This window comes from Pleurodeles waltl, chromosome 7, assembly GCF_031143425.1.
Source record: "Pleurodeles waltl isolate 20211129_DDA chromosome 7, aPleWal1.hap1.20221129, whole genome shotgun sequence".
Classification (NCBI taxonomy): domain Eukaryota; kingdom Metazoa; phylum Chordata; class Amphibia; order Caudata; family Salamandridae; genus Pleurodeles; species Pleurodeles waltl.
In genome coordinates, this window is record NC_090446.1 from 453,537,489 (window position 1) to 453,556,710 (window position 19,222).

At 45.7% G+C, this 19,222-nt stretch overlaps 1 protein-coding gene across 2 annotated transcripts in view; it reads left to right on the plus strand.

The window, feature by feature from the left end:
• Positions 1-19,222, plus strand: part of LOC138304174 (sulfotransferase 1C1-like) — a 379,927-nt gene that overhangs the window by 116,705 nt on the left and 244,000 nt on the right. For both annotated transcript variants that reach the window (XM_069244007.1, XM_069244006.1), the window contains exon 3: positions 18,400-18,528. In XM_069244007.1, coding sequence (XP_069100108.1) covers positions 18,400-18,528 — 129 coding nt within the window. The remainder of the gene's footprint in view (positions 1-18,399; positions 18,529-19,222) is intronic.

The following is a 19,222-nucleotide window of genomic DNA, read 5'->3' on the forward strand; positions in this document are numbered from 1 at the left end:
TGTCAAGTGTGGAAAGTGAAGGGAGTGACCTGCCTGCAACTACATTGAGGCCCTATTTCAGTAACTTCAACCACTAGCCCAGTGGTCACTTGGCCATATAACCCTGTTTGTTAACTCTCAATTGAAGTGTACTCGCTTGTGAGTGAGCAATATACAGATCATGTTCAACTCAGAGATGTGGCTGTCCGCCTTGCTCCATCTTGACCTGCTACCCCAAGAATAAGGTGCTGGGGACAGGAATGACACCTAACCAAGTGTGTACACCAAGTATTCCTAAGGCCTTAAGCTGCATCACCAGATTGGTAGCAGAAGCAAACACATTGACATAGCACTGCAAACATGATGCCTGCAGGTACATCTACAACAATGTTCTGGGTTTGCCTGTATCTCATTCAACTAGGCCTCCAAATGGTTAAAGGCATATTTTGCCTCTCCACCTTGTTGGGTTCACTGTTGGTAAAATGTCATTTTCATTCCATCATCCAAAGTGCAGCTGATCTGCTCATCTCATGAGTTGCTTGAGTGTAATAGTTTAGGCAACCTTCACACGTCATGTCAAATAGTGCAATACCATGGTAACACGGCACAATAGGCTAACCTACAACTTAAGAATGTCCAATGTTTCTGCTTACCATAACACAAAACCTTTGGAGGTAGATGTCACACTTCAACCAGTAACAATATACTTCCCCCATCAACAGGTCGAGCTGCCACTGGGCACACAGAGACCACCGAACAGACACCCACTAGCCCCCTGTATGAAATCCTCAGTGATGATGGCACTCCTGGACTTGTGGATTTGTAGGACGGTCTTGGCCCATCTGGGCAAACTGGGCAGACAGCAACAGTGAGTCTCATAGTGGCCACAATGTCGCCTCCCAGCCCTGTTGCATCAACATCCTAGCCAACGATGAGCCCCCCCCAACCTGTGTACCTCGCAATGTATCGACCATCTTGTTCCCCGCAGTCCTGGATCCCGAGGTGCAACTCAACACTCCTGACACTGAGGGTCCAGGACCTAGTTGGAGACGGCACCCTGTGCCAAGGACACAGATTAGTGGGGGTAGGGTGCATGAGAGGGATGCTGTGGGCCAGCGGGGTGATGCCCCTGGGGCTGCTGTGTGGTCTATCAGGAGTCCCAAGGCATTATGGGCCAGTTGTTGACTGAACTCCGGAAAATAAAGCCGCTTCAGAGGGTCATAATAGAAAAAATGGATGTCCACAGTGACAACATGGGCACCCTAATAAGGGTGCTGAGGGAAATCAACACCACCATGAGCAGGGATTTCACCCCACCATGTAGCCCTTTCTGTGTAGCTAAGACATCACGCCCAAGTACATCTGCAGCAGCCACAGGAAGGGAAGCCCTGCCAGAGGTACAACCACCACAAACACCCCTGTCTCTGCAGCAGCTGATCCCTCCCCTTGCGAGCAGGGAGGTCCAGCAGAGAATGCAGGAGGGGCAGATGGCAAGACACCCACCAGTGCCAGTAATAAACCTCTTCCTTAATGTCCTCCTTTGTGCATCACAGATACACTCTCTGGACTGATCCTGAACCACATTCCATTTCCAAATGGAGGAATACTCTGGACTTTGAACTTTCAATGCTGTGGTATCTTCTTCAAAAATTCTGTGCTGTGGCATCTTCTTCAATAATATTCCTCTGCAGAGTGATGCTATGGGACATGCTGCATGCCACAGTGATCTGACACACTTTCTGAGGTGAGTGGAGGAGAGCTCCCCCAGTCCTGTCCAGACAGTGAAATCTGGCCTTCCGGAGCCCAAAAGCCAGCTCCACTGCCCACATTGTTCTTCCATGGGCCTCATTGAAGCAGACTTCCCCTGGAGTAATTTGATTCTGCAGTGGCGTCAATAACCGAGGACGGTTTGGATATGCTGAGTCTCCTGTTAAGGAATGAGATATAAGTGCAACAATGAGTCACTCACGTCATGACTGTCGCACCTGCCATTGCACACACAAAATAAGGACAGATGTGACTTACTAACCAGCCAGGCCCTCTCAGGGTACAGTTGTGACATCAGCAGGGGTATGGTCCTGTTCCGCATTACAAAGGAATCATGGGCTGAACCTGGAAACCGGGCACAGATGTTTGAGATGTTGAGAACCGACAAGCACACAGCTTGCACGTTGATAGAATGGAAGTGTTTCCTGTTGCGATAAACTTGTTCACTGGCCTGCGGTGGCACCAAGGCAACATGTGTGCCCTCAATGGCTCCCATCACATGCATTGGTCTAGGAAACCTGATGTAGCTGTCAGTGTGTTTCATCACTGCTGATAGCACATCTCTTAACACAACACTGAATGTAAGTTGGGACATACCACCAGATAGGGCCGCTGTATATTGGAAAGACCCTGTGGCCAGGAAGTGTCATACTGCCATGAGATGAACAATTGGCGGTATGCATGTTGGATTAGTGTTTTCAGACATCAGATCTGTCCCCAACTGACAACATGAATCCTCAATTATTTGCCTATTCTGATGGTACTGTTTCATGATGTGATAACTTCCATGGTTTGAAGGTCTGGCAATGGATGGTACACTGGAGGTTGGCGCCCCTACTTCTCCCAGAGTACCTAATTGTGAAAATAAATAAGTTGGAGCATTAGTCAATGTGTCCACAGCAACATACATGATGTATAGCAGCAAAATCATGTGACCAAGCATTTGTGACTGGAAATACATTACACCTAGTGCACATCACAGCTGTCAACTACTCAAGGGTCAAATGTAACCCCCATGGTTGACAACACGTGTCCACAACATGGATATGAGCAACATCCAACTATCGGCTGCTGTAATGCCCCTCGAAATTTAACAGTCTATTCCAATTGCAAAAATGCTATCAGTGATGGCGGACAGTGAACCTCCATAATATGCCATCTGTGGCCAGCAACACACTACACTGGTGATTGTGTTGTAGAACCTACACAAAAAGTCTGCTTTAGAATGTTTGTGATGATCTGACATATATGTTGGAGGTTGTGATGCATTTATCAGGGCCCAACACTGTATTTCCAACCGCCAAAAATAGCAGATGCCTGACCTACTTCACTGAACATTCGGAACCACCCACGGTTGCCAGCGGAAGTTGACCACGTGATGGGCGGTTCCAACAATTGCAGACACAACCATAGGCTAATGTTGTTGCCTGTGACTGTTGCGGGCCAGTGGCTGTGGCCGTCTGCTTTGATGACCGCGTACGTGGCATACATGTACGCCACGTTTTGTAAATTCACTCACTTGACTCCTGATACTGCTGCCATCAAAACCTCCACCTTGAGCTGCTGTGTGCTGCCTCCACGAGCAATAATCCCAGGTCAGGCAGGTGAAGGGGCCACTGCCTTCTCTCCTGAGGAGCTGAAGCGGCTCGTTGAGGAGCTCCTACCCCTGTATGGGAGGCACTGTGGCTCACCAGAGGAACAGGTAAGACCCTCATAGGCATATTTGACTCTGTTCAACACCATCCTTTCCTACCTCATATGCTACAATGTACCTGTGTGTGCCAGTTAGAGTTTTTGAGTGTCTTTTGTCATATTTTGTGTGCCATACATGGGATGTACATTGTGCAGGCAGTGGAGAAAGGTACTCTATGTATTTCAGATTAACATTGTGTTTTTTGATGTATGATAAGGCCTAGATCCTCCTTGTGGTGCTTTCATATATCTAGGCAAGGAGACTTTACAGCCATACAATGACATATCTGTGGATATTACGCTTGCAAATGCCAAATGACATATAGGTTCATCACATTATGAGCTGTGTAGATATACTGTTTGAGTCATTTGAGGATCTTGTTAGCAATGTGTATAGTGCCACAGAGCACTCAGCACACATCTGGCCTGGCAAACTGTTGTGTGAGAACCATATAAAAATCACTGTGCTCTTCAGAGGGCCACACAAGCCACAACCCACATAGAGGATGGGCACATGATGTACTGTCATGCATTGAAGTGATGGAAATGTGAGTGTCGTGTAGGTTCTCCCAGTATGGGACTTAGGCCAGGCTGAGGTACAGTTACTGTAGCTATGCTACTGTGGCACCAGGCCCACTCCTTGTAGACCTGCAGATCCTGGCATGTGGTCAAAATTAATCTTCAGTGGCAAGACTTGGCCTGAAGGCCTTTGGCCATTGACTGCATTAGGTGTGGGTACTGAGGTAACTCCGTGACCTAGCACATTTGTGAATTTTGTGTGTCATTGACTTATGAGAGGTCCCTTAGTCCCACAGCTCTGTTGTCACCTTTATATAAGTTATATATGTCCGGTGTAGGCATATTGCACAAGTCCCAAACCAACAGTGCAGATAATTTGTTGATTCTAGGGAGGGCATGACATGTGGCTCATTAGCTTGGTTAAATGCAACCAATCAGATCAAAATGACTTTAGTATGTTGGATGACATCTCTGTAGGATTGCCACTTATGGTAAAAAGCGTGTTCTGTGCTACAAGTGCATACCACACAAACCCACCCTGAAGTAGTACGAGTTAACATTGGGTAGCCCACATGTCCACACATGCACAGGGAATAGACTTTCTGTGCCACCCTTGGTAGCCCTTTCATTGTCACTTAAGTGTTAGGGTGAAGTCTGTACTATAATAGTTGCCTTGAGGGACTGTATGCATTGAGTCTATGTGGCTGGATGTAGATGTGTCTGTCCAGCATGGCCCACAGAGTCTACCCTTCAGAAGGCCACAGTGGTGTGCTCTGTTTCATTGTGGCTCACATCACAGTGCGTGTTGCTTGAGGGTGGGCTAACACATGTCAGTAGTCTTGCTCAGTCAGTGTAGGCAATGAGCAGGGTAGGGGGTTAGCCTGCAGATGACTCCAAAAGTGTGTAGTCATGCCCCTGTACTTATCAGCATATGTGCTTTATACTTGTGTTGTGTTTAAAACTACAAAATGTTTGTGACTGGTGTTTCTGAAATGTGTGTGACACAACCATTTGGCACAAAAATGGATTTATCTCTTGTATCCATACAGGTCAACAGCCATCAGAAGAAAGGGATTTGGAGAGCCATTGCCTGAAAGGTGCGGACCCTGCGGATCCATATACAGCAGAGCACCCACTGTCAGAAGAGGTGGGAGAACCTGAGACGCTGTGCCCAGCAGATTGCATAGGTCCAGCTGAGGCTGTCGTTCCAACGTAGGCGAGGGGCACCTCGGAGCCTGACCCCCCTAATGGCCCGCATTCTGGCGATGCCTACCCTGTGCTTGATGGTCGTTTTGAGGGTAGCACAGCAGCTACAAGGGATGGGGCCTGTGCATATTCCTGCCTGTTACATTGCCAAGCTGCTGTGTTAGAGTCTGCCATCTCCTCCTGAAGATTGGAGCTAGGCCATGTGTGACACAAAATGAGTGACTGTTTGTATAAGTATGGTAGTTGATGCATGCTGATGTGCCTTGCCTATTGGCCCAGTGACCTAGGACACAACAAAGTACAGTCCACAACCAACTGTCTCTCCAGGTCCAAAACATGGCTTATTACAGTGATCAATCAGGTCATGTTCTTTGTTGTGTTGGGGGTCATTTGTACCCAACAGTCCACTTGTCTTCAGTGTGTCAGCCCAAACAACATCCCAGCCCATGTGTCTGCTCAAGTGAGTCTATTGGCATCTGTCCCCCGCAGGCTACTTGTCTTCAGTGTGTGATGAGTGCAGGTACCTCACTACTGTCTGTTATGTGAAGGTTGCGATCATAGATGTGACAGAGCATGCATTGCCCTTTGGTTGCAGTCTCAGATCAATACTTTCCCTTGGTAAGTAGTGATTATCCAGTAACATGAGTTTGGTGACATCAATGTTGCCATCATTCCTTGTGCCTACATGTTAGCATGTGTACCATATCATTTTCTCTGCTGTTTCATGCTTGGTCTACCTGTCTTTAAGGGATGATGTATGATTCCCTCACATATGTGTGCATGCCAACATGTGTTTTGAATTGGACATATGTGATGGGCTACAGTTCATGTGGTGCCAAAGACATGAGTGTGTCACCATTGATTGGTGGCTCGCACATACCCTCAACCATCATTCCATGTAATTTGGCATGTACAACTGCAGTAGCAATGAAGGACATGACAGGTAGGACTACTGTTTTTACCCACAATGTGCATTTCCATGCCTTTGATGTAGAATCATTTAGCACAGTGCTTAGCACATGTTAAATGATGAAGGTTCATTTACTAAGTGTAGACGTGTATGAGGGAGTGACTTGCAGTAATGTGGGAGTCATATGTGGTTGTGTACAACCATACATCCAAGGAAATCCGTGTTTGCATGACAAGAAGAGACGTGATATGTCTTCACATTGAGCAACATGTTTAGGGCCTTCTGCAGGTACTAGAGAATCCCTGGGCTTCTACAACATTCAAGGGACTATTGGCTTCTACTGATGCATTCAAAGCATGGTATTGTCAGGAGTACCGATTAAGAGAGGTGATTTCCCTGGGGCTAGCTGATTCATTGTGGTGTGGATTTTGTAGACAAATCTCCCTGACATTTTGCCCAACTTGTCTCCTGTGTACATTTCTGTGCAAGATATGTTATCTTTCTGAGTAAAATTAGTGCAACCTCCATGAGTTAATTTAGACAATGTACATATAGTGAAGTGACCATTGTTGATTTTTTCCTGTGTGACATGGCTGTTTCCATGTCACCTTCTTCTGGCTACTGTATTTCTTTCGGCTACATGACTGGAATATTTGGGCGTCATTTCTTCATGATGTGGCATTGGGTATATGAAGATTAGCTGTATGCATGACCTTGTGTGGTGTCTGTGGAATTCAGCTTGGCATTGCTCTACTTTTGTGTGACAACAGGTAACTGAGGGATGCTACATGAGACAAACCATTGAAGGTGATAAGGTCTCCTACATGCTCAATGAGTACTGTGATTGCACAACTTCACCCATGAAATTGGAGTGGTCTGTGATTCTGAATTTCCTGTGGGCAACTGTTGACAGTTTAAGTAGCATGCATGCATATGGTGTTGCAGATGTTGGAGCCACTTTGCTGGAGCTTGTGGCTGGGGGCTACTGTACGTCATAATAATGTTTGCTTATCATAGCTGTTCAAGAGTGATTAGGAACATGTAGTGACCCTATTTTTCCTTGTAATTTCAGCATCATCCCAGGCAAGGAGAGGAGACAGGGTGGAACCAAGTGGGGAAGCAGCTGCCCACGGTACCTCCAGTCATTAGACAACTGACACGGAGGGACCCAGTGGCCGGGAGTGTGAGGGGGTGCCATGGAGGACACAGGATCCACGTAATCATCTTCATATTTGTCCTGCAGTGGCCACTCCCTAGTGGTGGTGGACCCATAAGGACCATAAGGATCTGCTCCTGTTCCATCTTTGTCCGCCACTCCCAGCTCCATCACCACCCTCCATGTTGGTCTCCACCCATTTGGCCGTGCCCGCTCACCCAAGAGGGTGGGTGTCTCATTTACCCACCTCACCACCTGCACCCGTTACTCCTGCTGCTCTGAGTGAGGAGGCTATTGACCTCCTAAGGACTATCTTTGTGGGTCAGACTGCCATTCTGAATGCTATCCAGGTGTAGGCCAGCCAGCTCCTGCAGATGGTTGCGTACCTGGAAGGCATTCGTAGTGCCATGTCTGGCCTACAGATATCTTTTCTGGCCTCCTCGCTGATGCCAATTTCCCTATTCCCCTACCTCTCTCAAGCACATGGACACATTCGCACACACGCATCTCAAAACACAAAAGTAGCACACATGAACACAAGCACCACAAGACCAAGACACACTGGCACTCAAGCACTCAACAGTCACTCACATACACCACAACACCCACCATTCCCACAGACAGCACGGCTGCCCCCACTGACCCACACATCACAATTACCATACCCACAGACACCACCCCAACACCCACTGACACATCTACCACACCCACCATACCCCCAGACACCACCTCAACACCCACAGACCTACTCACCAGAGACACTGTGCCCCCAGACACCACCCCAACACCCACAGACACAGCCACCAGTCACACCCTACCTCCAGATACCACCCCAACACCCACAGACACAGCCACCACACCCACCATACCTCCAGACACCATTCCAACAACCACAAACACAGCCATCACATCCTCTATACCCATGGACAACACCACAACACACACAAACATAACCACCACTCCCACATTACCCACCACCTCCACCTCACAGCCCCCCAGGAAACGCAAAAGCCGACACTCACATGCAACAGACACCACCCAAACCCAAGCATTCCTCACACACACACACTATACACCCCAGCAGCATCAAAACCCACTGGCCAGAAAAGCACTTGCTTAACCTCCAAACCCCTAGCTCCTTCTGCAGAACCTATCCGTTTTCCCCAAGAAAGTTCCTTTTTTGACTTTGCCCTTACCCCTGTGATCCCCCATTGGAAAACTAAAAGAACCCTAACCCACATCCCATCCCATCCCTTCCACAGCCAAGTCCTCCCCTGTCACACCTGCCCCCCTGTAAGCAGCCATACTCCTCCCACCCCAAAGAAGAAGGCCACCCCTCCAAAGTAGAAGGCCATCCCTCCAAAGGTGAAGACGACCCCTCCCAAACCCACCAATCCCAAATCCGACCCCACCCCACCTAAGAACGACCCCTGTGGTGCCTGCATGCCCATTCGATGCCCCTTCCTGTGGAGGTTTTATGGCAGTGAGCAGAGTCAAGCTGGTGCACAGTACTATGCATGGACTTATCTATGGACTAGCCAATAGCCTTTGATCTTCATCGTTTTATCGTAGTAAACCCAAGGTGTTGTTTTTTTGGGAACACATTTGTCCTGCAATTACTTTTTTACCTGTTTGTTGTTCCTGAGTAATTTGTGCTGTATGCCTACAGATGTGTGTGTTTCACCCTGCTTCCTGATCCATTTGTTGTTGTTATCAAGATCTGACTTTGTGGGCAGTGTTGATGTCACCTGGGACAAGGATAGATGTTCACTGGATGGATATAACGGTGGTAATCCAATTGGGGTGTCATTGCATTGTGTTTTGTTTGATATGGTAAGTATTTCATCTTGGCTTGGTGAATGTTTTGTGTTAAATTGGTCCCCTGTTGTAGATTGGACATTAGTCTTGTGTGCAAGCCAGAGTTTTCTTTGTCCACTCATGGAAGGTGTTCAATTTTGTTACCTTCATGTGTCCATTTGATGTGTGTATCTCGCAGCTACTTCATCTACATGTGTGGCCTATGCTATTGCTGTTGCATTTGCTTTCTTAACCTCCACTTAAATATTTGGCAGATTGGCATGTCACTTGGCTCTCCTACTTTTGTCCCTGAGATAAACGAAGGCCCAGTTCCTGTGCAAATGGTGTTTTAGGGGCATGTGCAAAGTGAAAAGTGTTCCAGGGCAGCATCCTTCCTGGAGTGCCCCTGATGCCCCCATCCCTATTGTGCTGGTATTGTTTACACTGAGAATTTTGGATATTTATCTCAGGAAAAATTGTGCATCCCATTGACGTTGCATTGTGTTGCAATGTGGTTGATATGTGTGGGTCCATTACAGGGATGTTACATGGAAGGTGTGTTTGGGTTAAATGATACATCCATACATATGTGTCTTCAATATCACAACAGTCCATTGCATTTGAGCAATGTGAGGGTGTCAGTTAAATTATGTGTAATGTTGATGTGGTGTTGCTGTTGTGTGACAAAAGGTTCTGTACACTTCACTGTCCCAGAAACTGGGATGAGCAGACGTGTTTTGTGGAGTGTGGCGGTGCAGTATCAGTGGCAACACAAAAGGATGATGGATGGAGTATTGAAACTTTTCAAACACTCCCCCCACTCACAGATCTGTGTTTAATCTATCGTTCTTTTGCTCACCATGCCACCCCAGTTTGGACCAAGCCATATGCAAATCAGTCTTGACCATGTTCCCCATGGAAACAGTTGAGCCTGAACTGCCAGGCCAGGTCCTTCCTGGACCGGAAACAAGCATCCAATGACCAGATTCAGAGTATCACCCTCCATCAGCCAGGCTAGCTTTAATCCAGTAGCACAGTGAGCACGGAACCCTCGTCTGGGCATTCCCTTTCCACTTAGGGTGACTTCAGCAACACAAAAGGATGACGGACGGAGTGCTGAAACTTTTCTAACACTTACCCCCAATCACAGATATGGGCTTAATCCATCATTCTTTTGCTCACCTTGCCACCCCAGTTTGGACCCAGCCATATGCAAATCAGTCTTGACGCTATTTCCCATGGGAACAGTCCAGGCGAACTGGCAGGGCAGCTCCTCACTGGACTGGAAACAAGCATTCTGGGACTGGTTTCAGGGTATCACCCTTCATGAGCCAGGCTAGTTTGAATCCACTGGCACAGTGAGCACAGGACCCACGTCTGGGCATACCCTTCCCACTTAGGGCAACTTTAGCAACCCAAAAAGATGATGGACAGAGTGCTAAAACTTTTTAAACACTCACGCCCAGATCTAGTTTTAATCTATCGCTCTTTTACTCACCATGCAACCCCAGTTGTGACCCAGCCATATCCAAATCAGTCTTCACCCCGTCTCTCTTGGGAACAGTCCTGCCTGAACTACCAGGCCAGGTCCTCCCTGGACCGGAAACAAGCATCCTGGGACCGGTTTCAGGGTATCACCCTTCATCAGCCAGGTTAGCTTGAATCCAGTGGCACAGTGAGCACAGGGCCCACATCTAGACATACCCTTCCCACTTAGGGCGACTTTAGCAACACAAAAGGATGATGGACAGAGTGCTGAAACTTCTCAATCACTTACTCCTAGTCACAGATATGGGTTTAATCCATTGTTCTTTTGCTCACCATGCCACCCCAGTTTGGACCCAGCCATATGCAAATCAGTCTTGACCCTGTTCCCCATGGGAACAGTCCAGCTCAAACTGCCAGGCCAGGTCCAGACAGTGTCAGCGATCTGCTCAAACGGGGCATCATGTGGCTGTGCCTGGGTCATTTGTTGTGAACGACTCCGACCCTGCACACAATGACAAGTGTACTTGGTTCACGTTTCGTAACCCACATACTAGGTAGATGGTGGCACATCGGTCTGTTGTTGAGTTTCGGAACACGGGAAGGTACCGTTGGTTGCGTCCATGGCAGCGTGGATTTTGTGTTTTGTCTATGAGCAGCAGCACCTGCAGGAAGTGTGTGATCGGTTCCATGGCAGCACAGGACTTGTGACGCTGCCTGTAGGTGAGTCCCGTCATTTAACATCGAAGTTCCTGCCAGCTGTGACGTGGTGGTTAGGACGCCACAGTCACGTTGGCGGAAGTCAATATCGTAATCTGTCCGTCAGAAACACTGGTTCCGACAGCCTCATTGGCCTCTCTCACCACCGCGGCGGTCTGCGATGCCTGGCGGTGCCGCGAGACCATGGCGGTCTTTCCTCTGTGAACCCACATGCATCGTAATACGGTGGCCCAACTGCCAACCCAATGGCTGTTGGGCCAAAGCCATGGTGGTAAACTTGTAATAAGACCCGTAGACTTGTAGTGAGGATTTCTTAAACTTGTTTACGCCCCTTTCATTTTCCTTTGCGCCATAAATGCTTTAATGTGCCAGCCTTTATTCTTTCCACTTAGCTCTGATGGCTCGCAGAAGATAGACGGTCTGCCCAAGATAATAGGGGTGCTAGTAATGTATTGAAGCCGAGGGGTATTATTTACCAGGTCACATGACAATCTTCAGTTACATCACTATTGAAGGATGTATGATTTTGCTGGAGATCGATCACCAGAGGAACAGAGGGGCTAGTTTAATGCAGTTCTCAACATCATCCAAATCCAGCTTTTCTTGTATTATATCATTTGGGCAGAAAAAGGAGATTCCAAGATCCACCTAATTACTCTATTTTCTTCTACTTGAAAGCTAGTGCGTGGGCGTCATTTAGGGGTCACCAGCGGTAGCATCTGAGACCCCTGGCTTGTCCTTTGTGCCCCCTGGCACTGCATTTGAGACCCCTGGTCTCAGAGGTGGCAAATTCAGTGCCAGGAACACAGTGGCAGCTCGTCCTTATGGACGCCAGTTGGGACTGCACTCTCTTTGTTTTCTGTCGATTTTGTATTACACTAATAGTGAATAATAATGAATTATTCACCATTAGTGTAATACAAATGGAGTATATTTGAATATGCCCTTCTATGGCAGTTGAGGTAAGTAAAAAATGCTTTTAAACATATTTTGTGTACATGCTTACAGGTGAGAATGTGTTCATATGAGAGAGAGTGTATATAAGTGTGAATCTGCATGTGTGAATGAAAGTGGAGGTCAAGAGGCATGTGCTGTCACTTTCGCTACCCCTGGTATTTGAGTGAATTGGTGTCCATGAGCTAGTGATGTTACTGTGCCACACATATCCACTCCATAAGTCAAAATAGGAGTACCTTTCCTTTTATAGATTTCCAAAAGTGGATGAATAGGCTTCTTTCCTATGTTTGAAGACAAACTAAATAGTGTCTCCACATCTTGAATAAAGCACCTTTTCCTGATGGTAAGACATGAGACCCAAGTGTTGGAATGATCAAAGTTACCCCCAGCTAGGGAAACTGGGTAATCCTCTCTACATGTGAGCCCTTAATAGATAAGCTAGTGGCTTTCATATTTTTAGGACCATATGCCATAATAAACATTTTGGAACAATAAACGTACAAATTCAGTTGATCCAAAAAATCATCAAAGGCATCAAGCAGGATTTTGAGTCCACTTGGGGTTCTAGCGAAAAGGACTACATTGCCCGCATGAAGCAGGATGGTTGCAGGCTTGTTTTTGATTGTTCGCATATCTCATCCTTTTGTGATCAAGGCACTATGAAGGCTATTGATAGACAAAAAGCACAGGATTGGGTCTAGAACACATCCGTCACACACCACGCCTTAGCACAAAAGGATCACTTCATTCTCCCTTTTCCTCAAATGTGACAGAAGCAAAAAGGTCGAAATGTAGGGCATGGAGAAAATCCACTAAACATCTGTCCAATCCTAGACAACAGAAGTTCTCAAACCTTCGACCTGTTGACACTGTCAAAGGTGCTAGTGAGGTTAATGAAGAGAATGTATAATGAACTACGTTGAGCAATTTTGTACTGGCTAATCAACAGATGTAGACATTGCCCGAGAGTTCCCAAACCAGACCTAAACCCATACTGAATTTCAGATAGAACTTTAAAATCCGAGGACCAGAGCAGCAGGCTATCCAAAATCTCTCTTCCAATTATTTTAACCATTGAGTCCAATAAGGAGATCAGGTGATAGTATTTGGGGTCTTGACAGTTCCCCTACTTTAACACTGGGATGATAATTGCTGAACTCCAGGATTTAGAAAATTCTGTTTTACACGCTCAGTTAATACATTTTGTCAAGGGTGTTGCCCAGAACTCAACATCCTCTTTATGACAGTCCATCGGAACACTGGCTAGTCCTGAAGTCTTTTTAGCAGGACTTTTATTTATGGTTATTCTTCCATGGGAAAATGTTATGTTAACAGGAAATTGTAGCACCACTATACTATTAGAATCCCATTCACTCTCTTGGGGACAATAAATCCTAGAGAAGTGAACTACACAATCTTCTGGAGCAATATTGGAACCAAAAGGTTTCCTGGGCATTTTTGAGAATTTATTTCAACTAACCACCTGCTAAAACACCTGTGTATCTTCGAGCTCACAGGAGCAAACTACATTTTCTTTTTTCTCCACTTATAAATAAGATTCACCATTTGTTGGGACTTTTTATACTCTTTCCTGCAGATCACTATATCATCCCTGTTCCTAGGAGAAGACTTAAGTGGATTTCGCTGCCTTTTACTAGCTCTTTACCAGACCTCATCAAACCAAAACTCATCACTATCCCCCCTGGTTTTAAAAATAGGGCCCTTGTGTTAATACCCAAATTTGCAATGGATTTGACAATAAGAGTAGGGTTGAAATCAGGTGATCCGCAGCTATTGTTGAGGTCTAGATCACCTACATATAGTTGACATAATACATTTCTCATGTTAACATGTTTCCAGATCAGCCTTCACTCATTATCTTTAGTGGAGAGTTCAGTTTCATCCTCAGACAGCACCCCATACCTACTTCTGATGGTTATAATAGAGAAAATAAGGTTAATGTGGTCACTTTATATGTTTGCTTATATACCACCTTCTAATTAGTGGTGGGCGATAAATTCCACTCCACCGGCAGAGTTGGCAACATTTTAGCCACTCGTCATTACGCTTGTAACACGGATGTTTTGGCCAAGCTCTGCCAACTGTCGCATGGCAGAGTTTTTTCTCACTCACAGCTCGCTTATGGTAAGTTGGTGATCGAAATTTTGGGTCCCCTAGCATGATTTCCGGTCGCTAGGAAGGCACCCAATGAAAATTCTGCAACACAGGCTGTTGCGGGCAATCACGACCATTTCCGGTCAGAAAGCTGCCACTCAAGTAGTAAATCTACTCGAGCAGCAGCAAAATCAACACCAGAAGTAGTGCCCTCGGGCACACTGCGTGGTGCCGTTCATACTGATTTTTCAGCATAGAATGAGCTCCTGGCACTAAAATCCGGCGCAAACACCACAGCATGCTTATTGCCACCCGTTAACATACCTCCACGGAATCTTGTGGAGTATTCATGTAACTGTGGAATTCTGTGGAGTGAAAGTCTGCAAATTCTGCCAATCCCTACTTCTAATATCAGGGTGGACAAGCTCCTTGTGATGAATTTTAGTCTAATGTAGTACAGCAACATTTGCCTCACAAATATTGCTGCATTGTGTTTTTTAGGTCCTAAAATCTTTAAGGCATTACAGAAATCACAAGTTAGTAAGAAATCATACAACATATTACCCAGTGAGTCCTGGGTCAATGCGATATCTGTTGTACCAATGACTGGGTGCTACTGTAATGTCCATATCTCCCGGATGAGCATTAAAATCAGCTTGATCGATCAATTAAGCTAGACCTTAAACCAAGTTGTTAAACCAGCCCTAGCATTGCCAGAGGCCGAGGATAGGGTGGGCCTGTATGACAAATAAAGCCATTGCAAATACCCTATTCAGTGACCCATGGTTCTTGGAGCAAAACAATATCAGACATGTTAATGTATTCAACCTATTTTTCCTGGCCTAGTTTAGCAGTCACATCCGCTATATTACAACCTAATTATTTAATTACAACATTCTTAATTAACAAGGCAGTAACAGACTACGCTTCACAATGCTCCCATGTGAGCAGACTGTTTAATGCAGGACTAACATCGGACTCAATAGAAATAAAGGGTAGGCCACTGGTGTTATCCAGTGGTTCCACAGACTGATTACTGTCTGAGAGGGAGTTTGGATATAGTCCCCATCGTTCTCATCTAAATTTGATAGAACTGAGAAACAGTTAACAGAGAAACAAAAAAATCAACTGAATCCGAAACAGAAAAATGGCTTTGGCCTAATCAAAGTTGTCTTATAACTGTCATCAGATGGCAGTGAAAAAAAAGAGGCCAAAAGCTTTACTGGGCCTGGAAGAAGTAAGCCTCGATTTGATTGTTGTATCCGCCATCCGGTCAAGTGCTAGTGTCTAAAATTCACAATTCTGCACTACCCATTAAAGCATTTATGGCCAAACATGATGGATATCCAGTCCACTGTATTACAAGTGCAATACATCCCATGGCACTTGTAATACGGTGGACAAGATATCCATTCTGTTTTTGATGGAGTATTCCATCTACGAAACTCTAAATCATGCTCTTAGTCAAAGGGCCTAGCCACCCTCCCCTACGCACCAATAGAATGTTGTCATAAAAGCCAGAGTGAATTCTGACATTTCTACTCAGCCTTATTTTTCAGCTGATCTGTAGATTCTACTGCCTGGAGGACTAAACAAGGGACACCATGAATTACAACATGAAGTCACGATGCAAGTGGCAGATGAAATTCTTTCCCTCCCAACTGGGGTTGCAGATGTACTTTATGGAGCCAAAATGGCTTTGAGGGGCCTGCCTCTTCTTCCCCCTGCTCTCAGCCGCACAGAGTCCTGGGATAGGTAGTCCAGCAGATTCAATTTGTTCCAGTCAAGACACTCATATTTTGGTGCTTCTGGGAACCGGTTTATTGTTTTCACCCTCACCTCTGATGAGATAATGTTATGATAAGCAGGTTGTACTGGAGATATTCCAGGAGCACTCAATGGCTCACGGGGTTCCTGGGAGTGATTATGCAATAACGCTTGAGATCTTTTGATGTGGTAGGTGCCTCTTGTCTTCTCAGTCACCGCCTGCAGCTGCAAAGATCCTGCATACAAGTGGCAGTTACTTTGAAGGATGGCTCCAGCTCCAGACCACAGATTTCCACTCGGTCTGCAACCTTTTGCTCCCGGTGAACGAGTTTGTCCATAAGTACCACCTTCCTGGGGGCCCCTGACACTCAGAATTTGTTTTACCTTTCTTTGTCCCTAAGGCACAGCGGATCCCTCAGCCTTTAGACAGCATTATCTCCAGAGTGCTCTGGCAGCATCCTTTCTCTGCAGTGAGTGTAACCTCTTCTTACAAGTCATATATTTAACTTATCCAAAAGGTCTATAACCCAAGTCCCTTGCACAGCTCCTTAATCATAACAATGCTTCATAATGACTTCACAGGGCAATCGTCTCCACTGTAAGATGTAATCCAACAATCACCTTTCTCCAGCAGGCATATCCTCCTTTTCTCCAGGCAGTCTACTGCATTCCTAGCACAGGTCTTGCTCAGGTTGCCACTAACTGGAAGGAAGCCAGCAATCAGAGAGCCTGGCTCTGACACTAAAGTAATTCCTACTCATCCTGATACGTATTTGTTGCCACTGGTCTATGAGAACACTGGCACACTGACCTGGGCTTCTACCCAGTATTTTTCTGAGTTTTGCAAACAACATTACACTTTGTCAGGAGAAGATTACCCCTAGTTGTCTCCTGCACATGTTATGACCCATATTTCTAACATCTCATGTCAACAAGAGCAACACTGCATGTACAGTGTCACAAGCACATTGTTGAACCCACCTCAATCACTGCACTGATTCTCCGCCATCGATGGGATGGAAAATGTCATAGGGGTGTTCATAGTGGGAAGGGCACTGTGTGGTGTACTGAGCAATATACGTTATTTGCATGTCTTCCTGACAGTGTTATATCTATAGCACAGAATTACGTATATTGCATATCTTGCCTTTTGTCCCTTTGCTGGACCCTCTGACTCTTCACCAGATGATTTTTACCTTGTCTCTCATTGAGTGTCCAGGTGTTAGGCAGGTGTTAGACCCCTTTCACCTCTGTGGATGGGACCATTGCAAACAAGTGGGCTTGGCCTACTGACTTTGCTGTCGGTCGGTTACTTCTTCTGAAAGGTACTGAACAGCTTCTTTCCCTAGAAAGTCATCTAACTTCAGACATAGGTCAGACCCAGCAAAGATTTCTTCAGATCTCACGCCTCAATATATAGATGGCTTGGGAATGATAGATAGGACAGCTTTCTATATCAAAGACGATAAAAGCAGCTCCTTGCAACTGTACTAATTTATTTATGCAGTGACAACTCATGCATGCACACTGATGATGGAACTAAAGGTTTCATGCACACCATGTACACAGGATATCTAGTTTTAGTGGGATGAATGACACAAGAAGAAGAAAATCTGGCCATCATAACCACTTCTATCTGAGGTCAAACAAACAGGTCTACCTGAAGGTATTTTGGCACTCAACATACAATTTTTCCACCTCCATGTCGCTACAGCCTCCGTTAATGAGTTAGTGGATGACTTCCTGAGCTTGTGGCACCATAGGTCACTGGCTATGTAGCCTATGTCTAGAAAAGACACAACCTGCAGGATATTAGTGCTGCATGCCTTAAACGAGGAGGTTGACATTGTCTTCAAGTTGACCATGTGCATTCTGGAACTCTCGAGACGTATGTCACTTGTGTGTATCAGTGACTTGAATTTAATGATTTTAGAATGGATTCTTGGCTTGAAACGTAGTCCAGAAAAACAGCTGGACTTCAGCAGGCACAAAGAAGGATGCTGGGCGTATCACTTATTTCATGGTCACTTCAGACTGGCAAATGCTTCCATTTGTGGACTGAGATTTAATGTTCTGGTTGATAAGAGTCAAACCACCTGAAACTCTTGATTTATCCGTTAAAATTATTCACAGTGAGATGCTGGATCATTCTATTGCTTGTAAAGTGTGAAGGGCCCTTCCAAGTCCCCTCCAGTATAACAGTGTGATTTAATGGTTAAATAACTCCAGCAACCACCCTGTCTGTACCTACAATTCCCACAAAAAACTGGCTGTTGTGCATGAAGACCTCCTGAGAAAGTGCAGTAATGATTACTTCCCTTTCTTACAGGCACCACCTGGGTACAAGAGATTGTTGACATGATACAGCAACATGGAGACATAGAGAAATGTCGACGGGCTCCTTGCTATACCAGAGTCCCCTTCATAGACCTCGCTCCCCCCAAGCCTCTTCCATCCGGTAAGTTCCAATGTTCCAGGTTTCATCCTTTAGTGTTAGTCTGTCTAGTGGTGTCCAGGTTTGCTTTGCTTAGGGTATGTTTGATAGGTTTCCTCCCTCCAGTTCATATTATTATTATTGTTGTTGTTGCGATCATGATTGTAATTAGTAGTAATAGCATATTTAGTAATAGTACTACTCATATTATCATGGAGATGCATTATGATTGTTGCCCTGGTCTCGTTCGTTCAAGATCATAATAAAAAAAAAAAGAAATAGTCCCGGCCATAACTGTGTTGATACTGTTTGCAGTATAGACAGTGGAGCGATAAGAGAATAACTAGAGGTGTGGCTTAAATACAGTCACCCCACCATCATGTTATTTCCCTTCGCCTTAGCACGTCTACAGTGTAAGGAGACAGACAGGAATGACCCTACTCTAAGCATGCTATTCCAAAACCGTTGTGGCTACCGTCGTCCTCCTGAGTGCAAGGTAAGCCGCGTTTCAAAATAAGGACGGCCTGTGGAATTTCACATTTTGGAAGCGGCCGTTCCCTTGTGTGATAAACAGGGAACCTACCTGCAGTCAACATAAAAGACTTTTCTGAAAGAAATGTGATTGATCTACTTTGTGTATTTATCCAAAAGTGAATAATTTGTCAGATATCGGTTGTTCAGTTCAACACAATTGAACAACCTGTGCCATAGACATTTT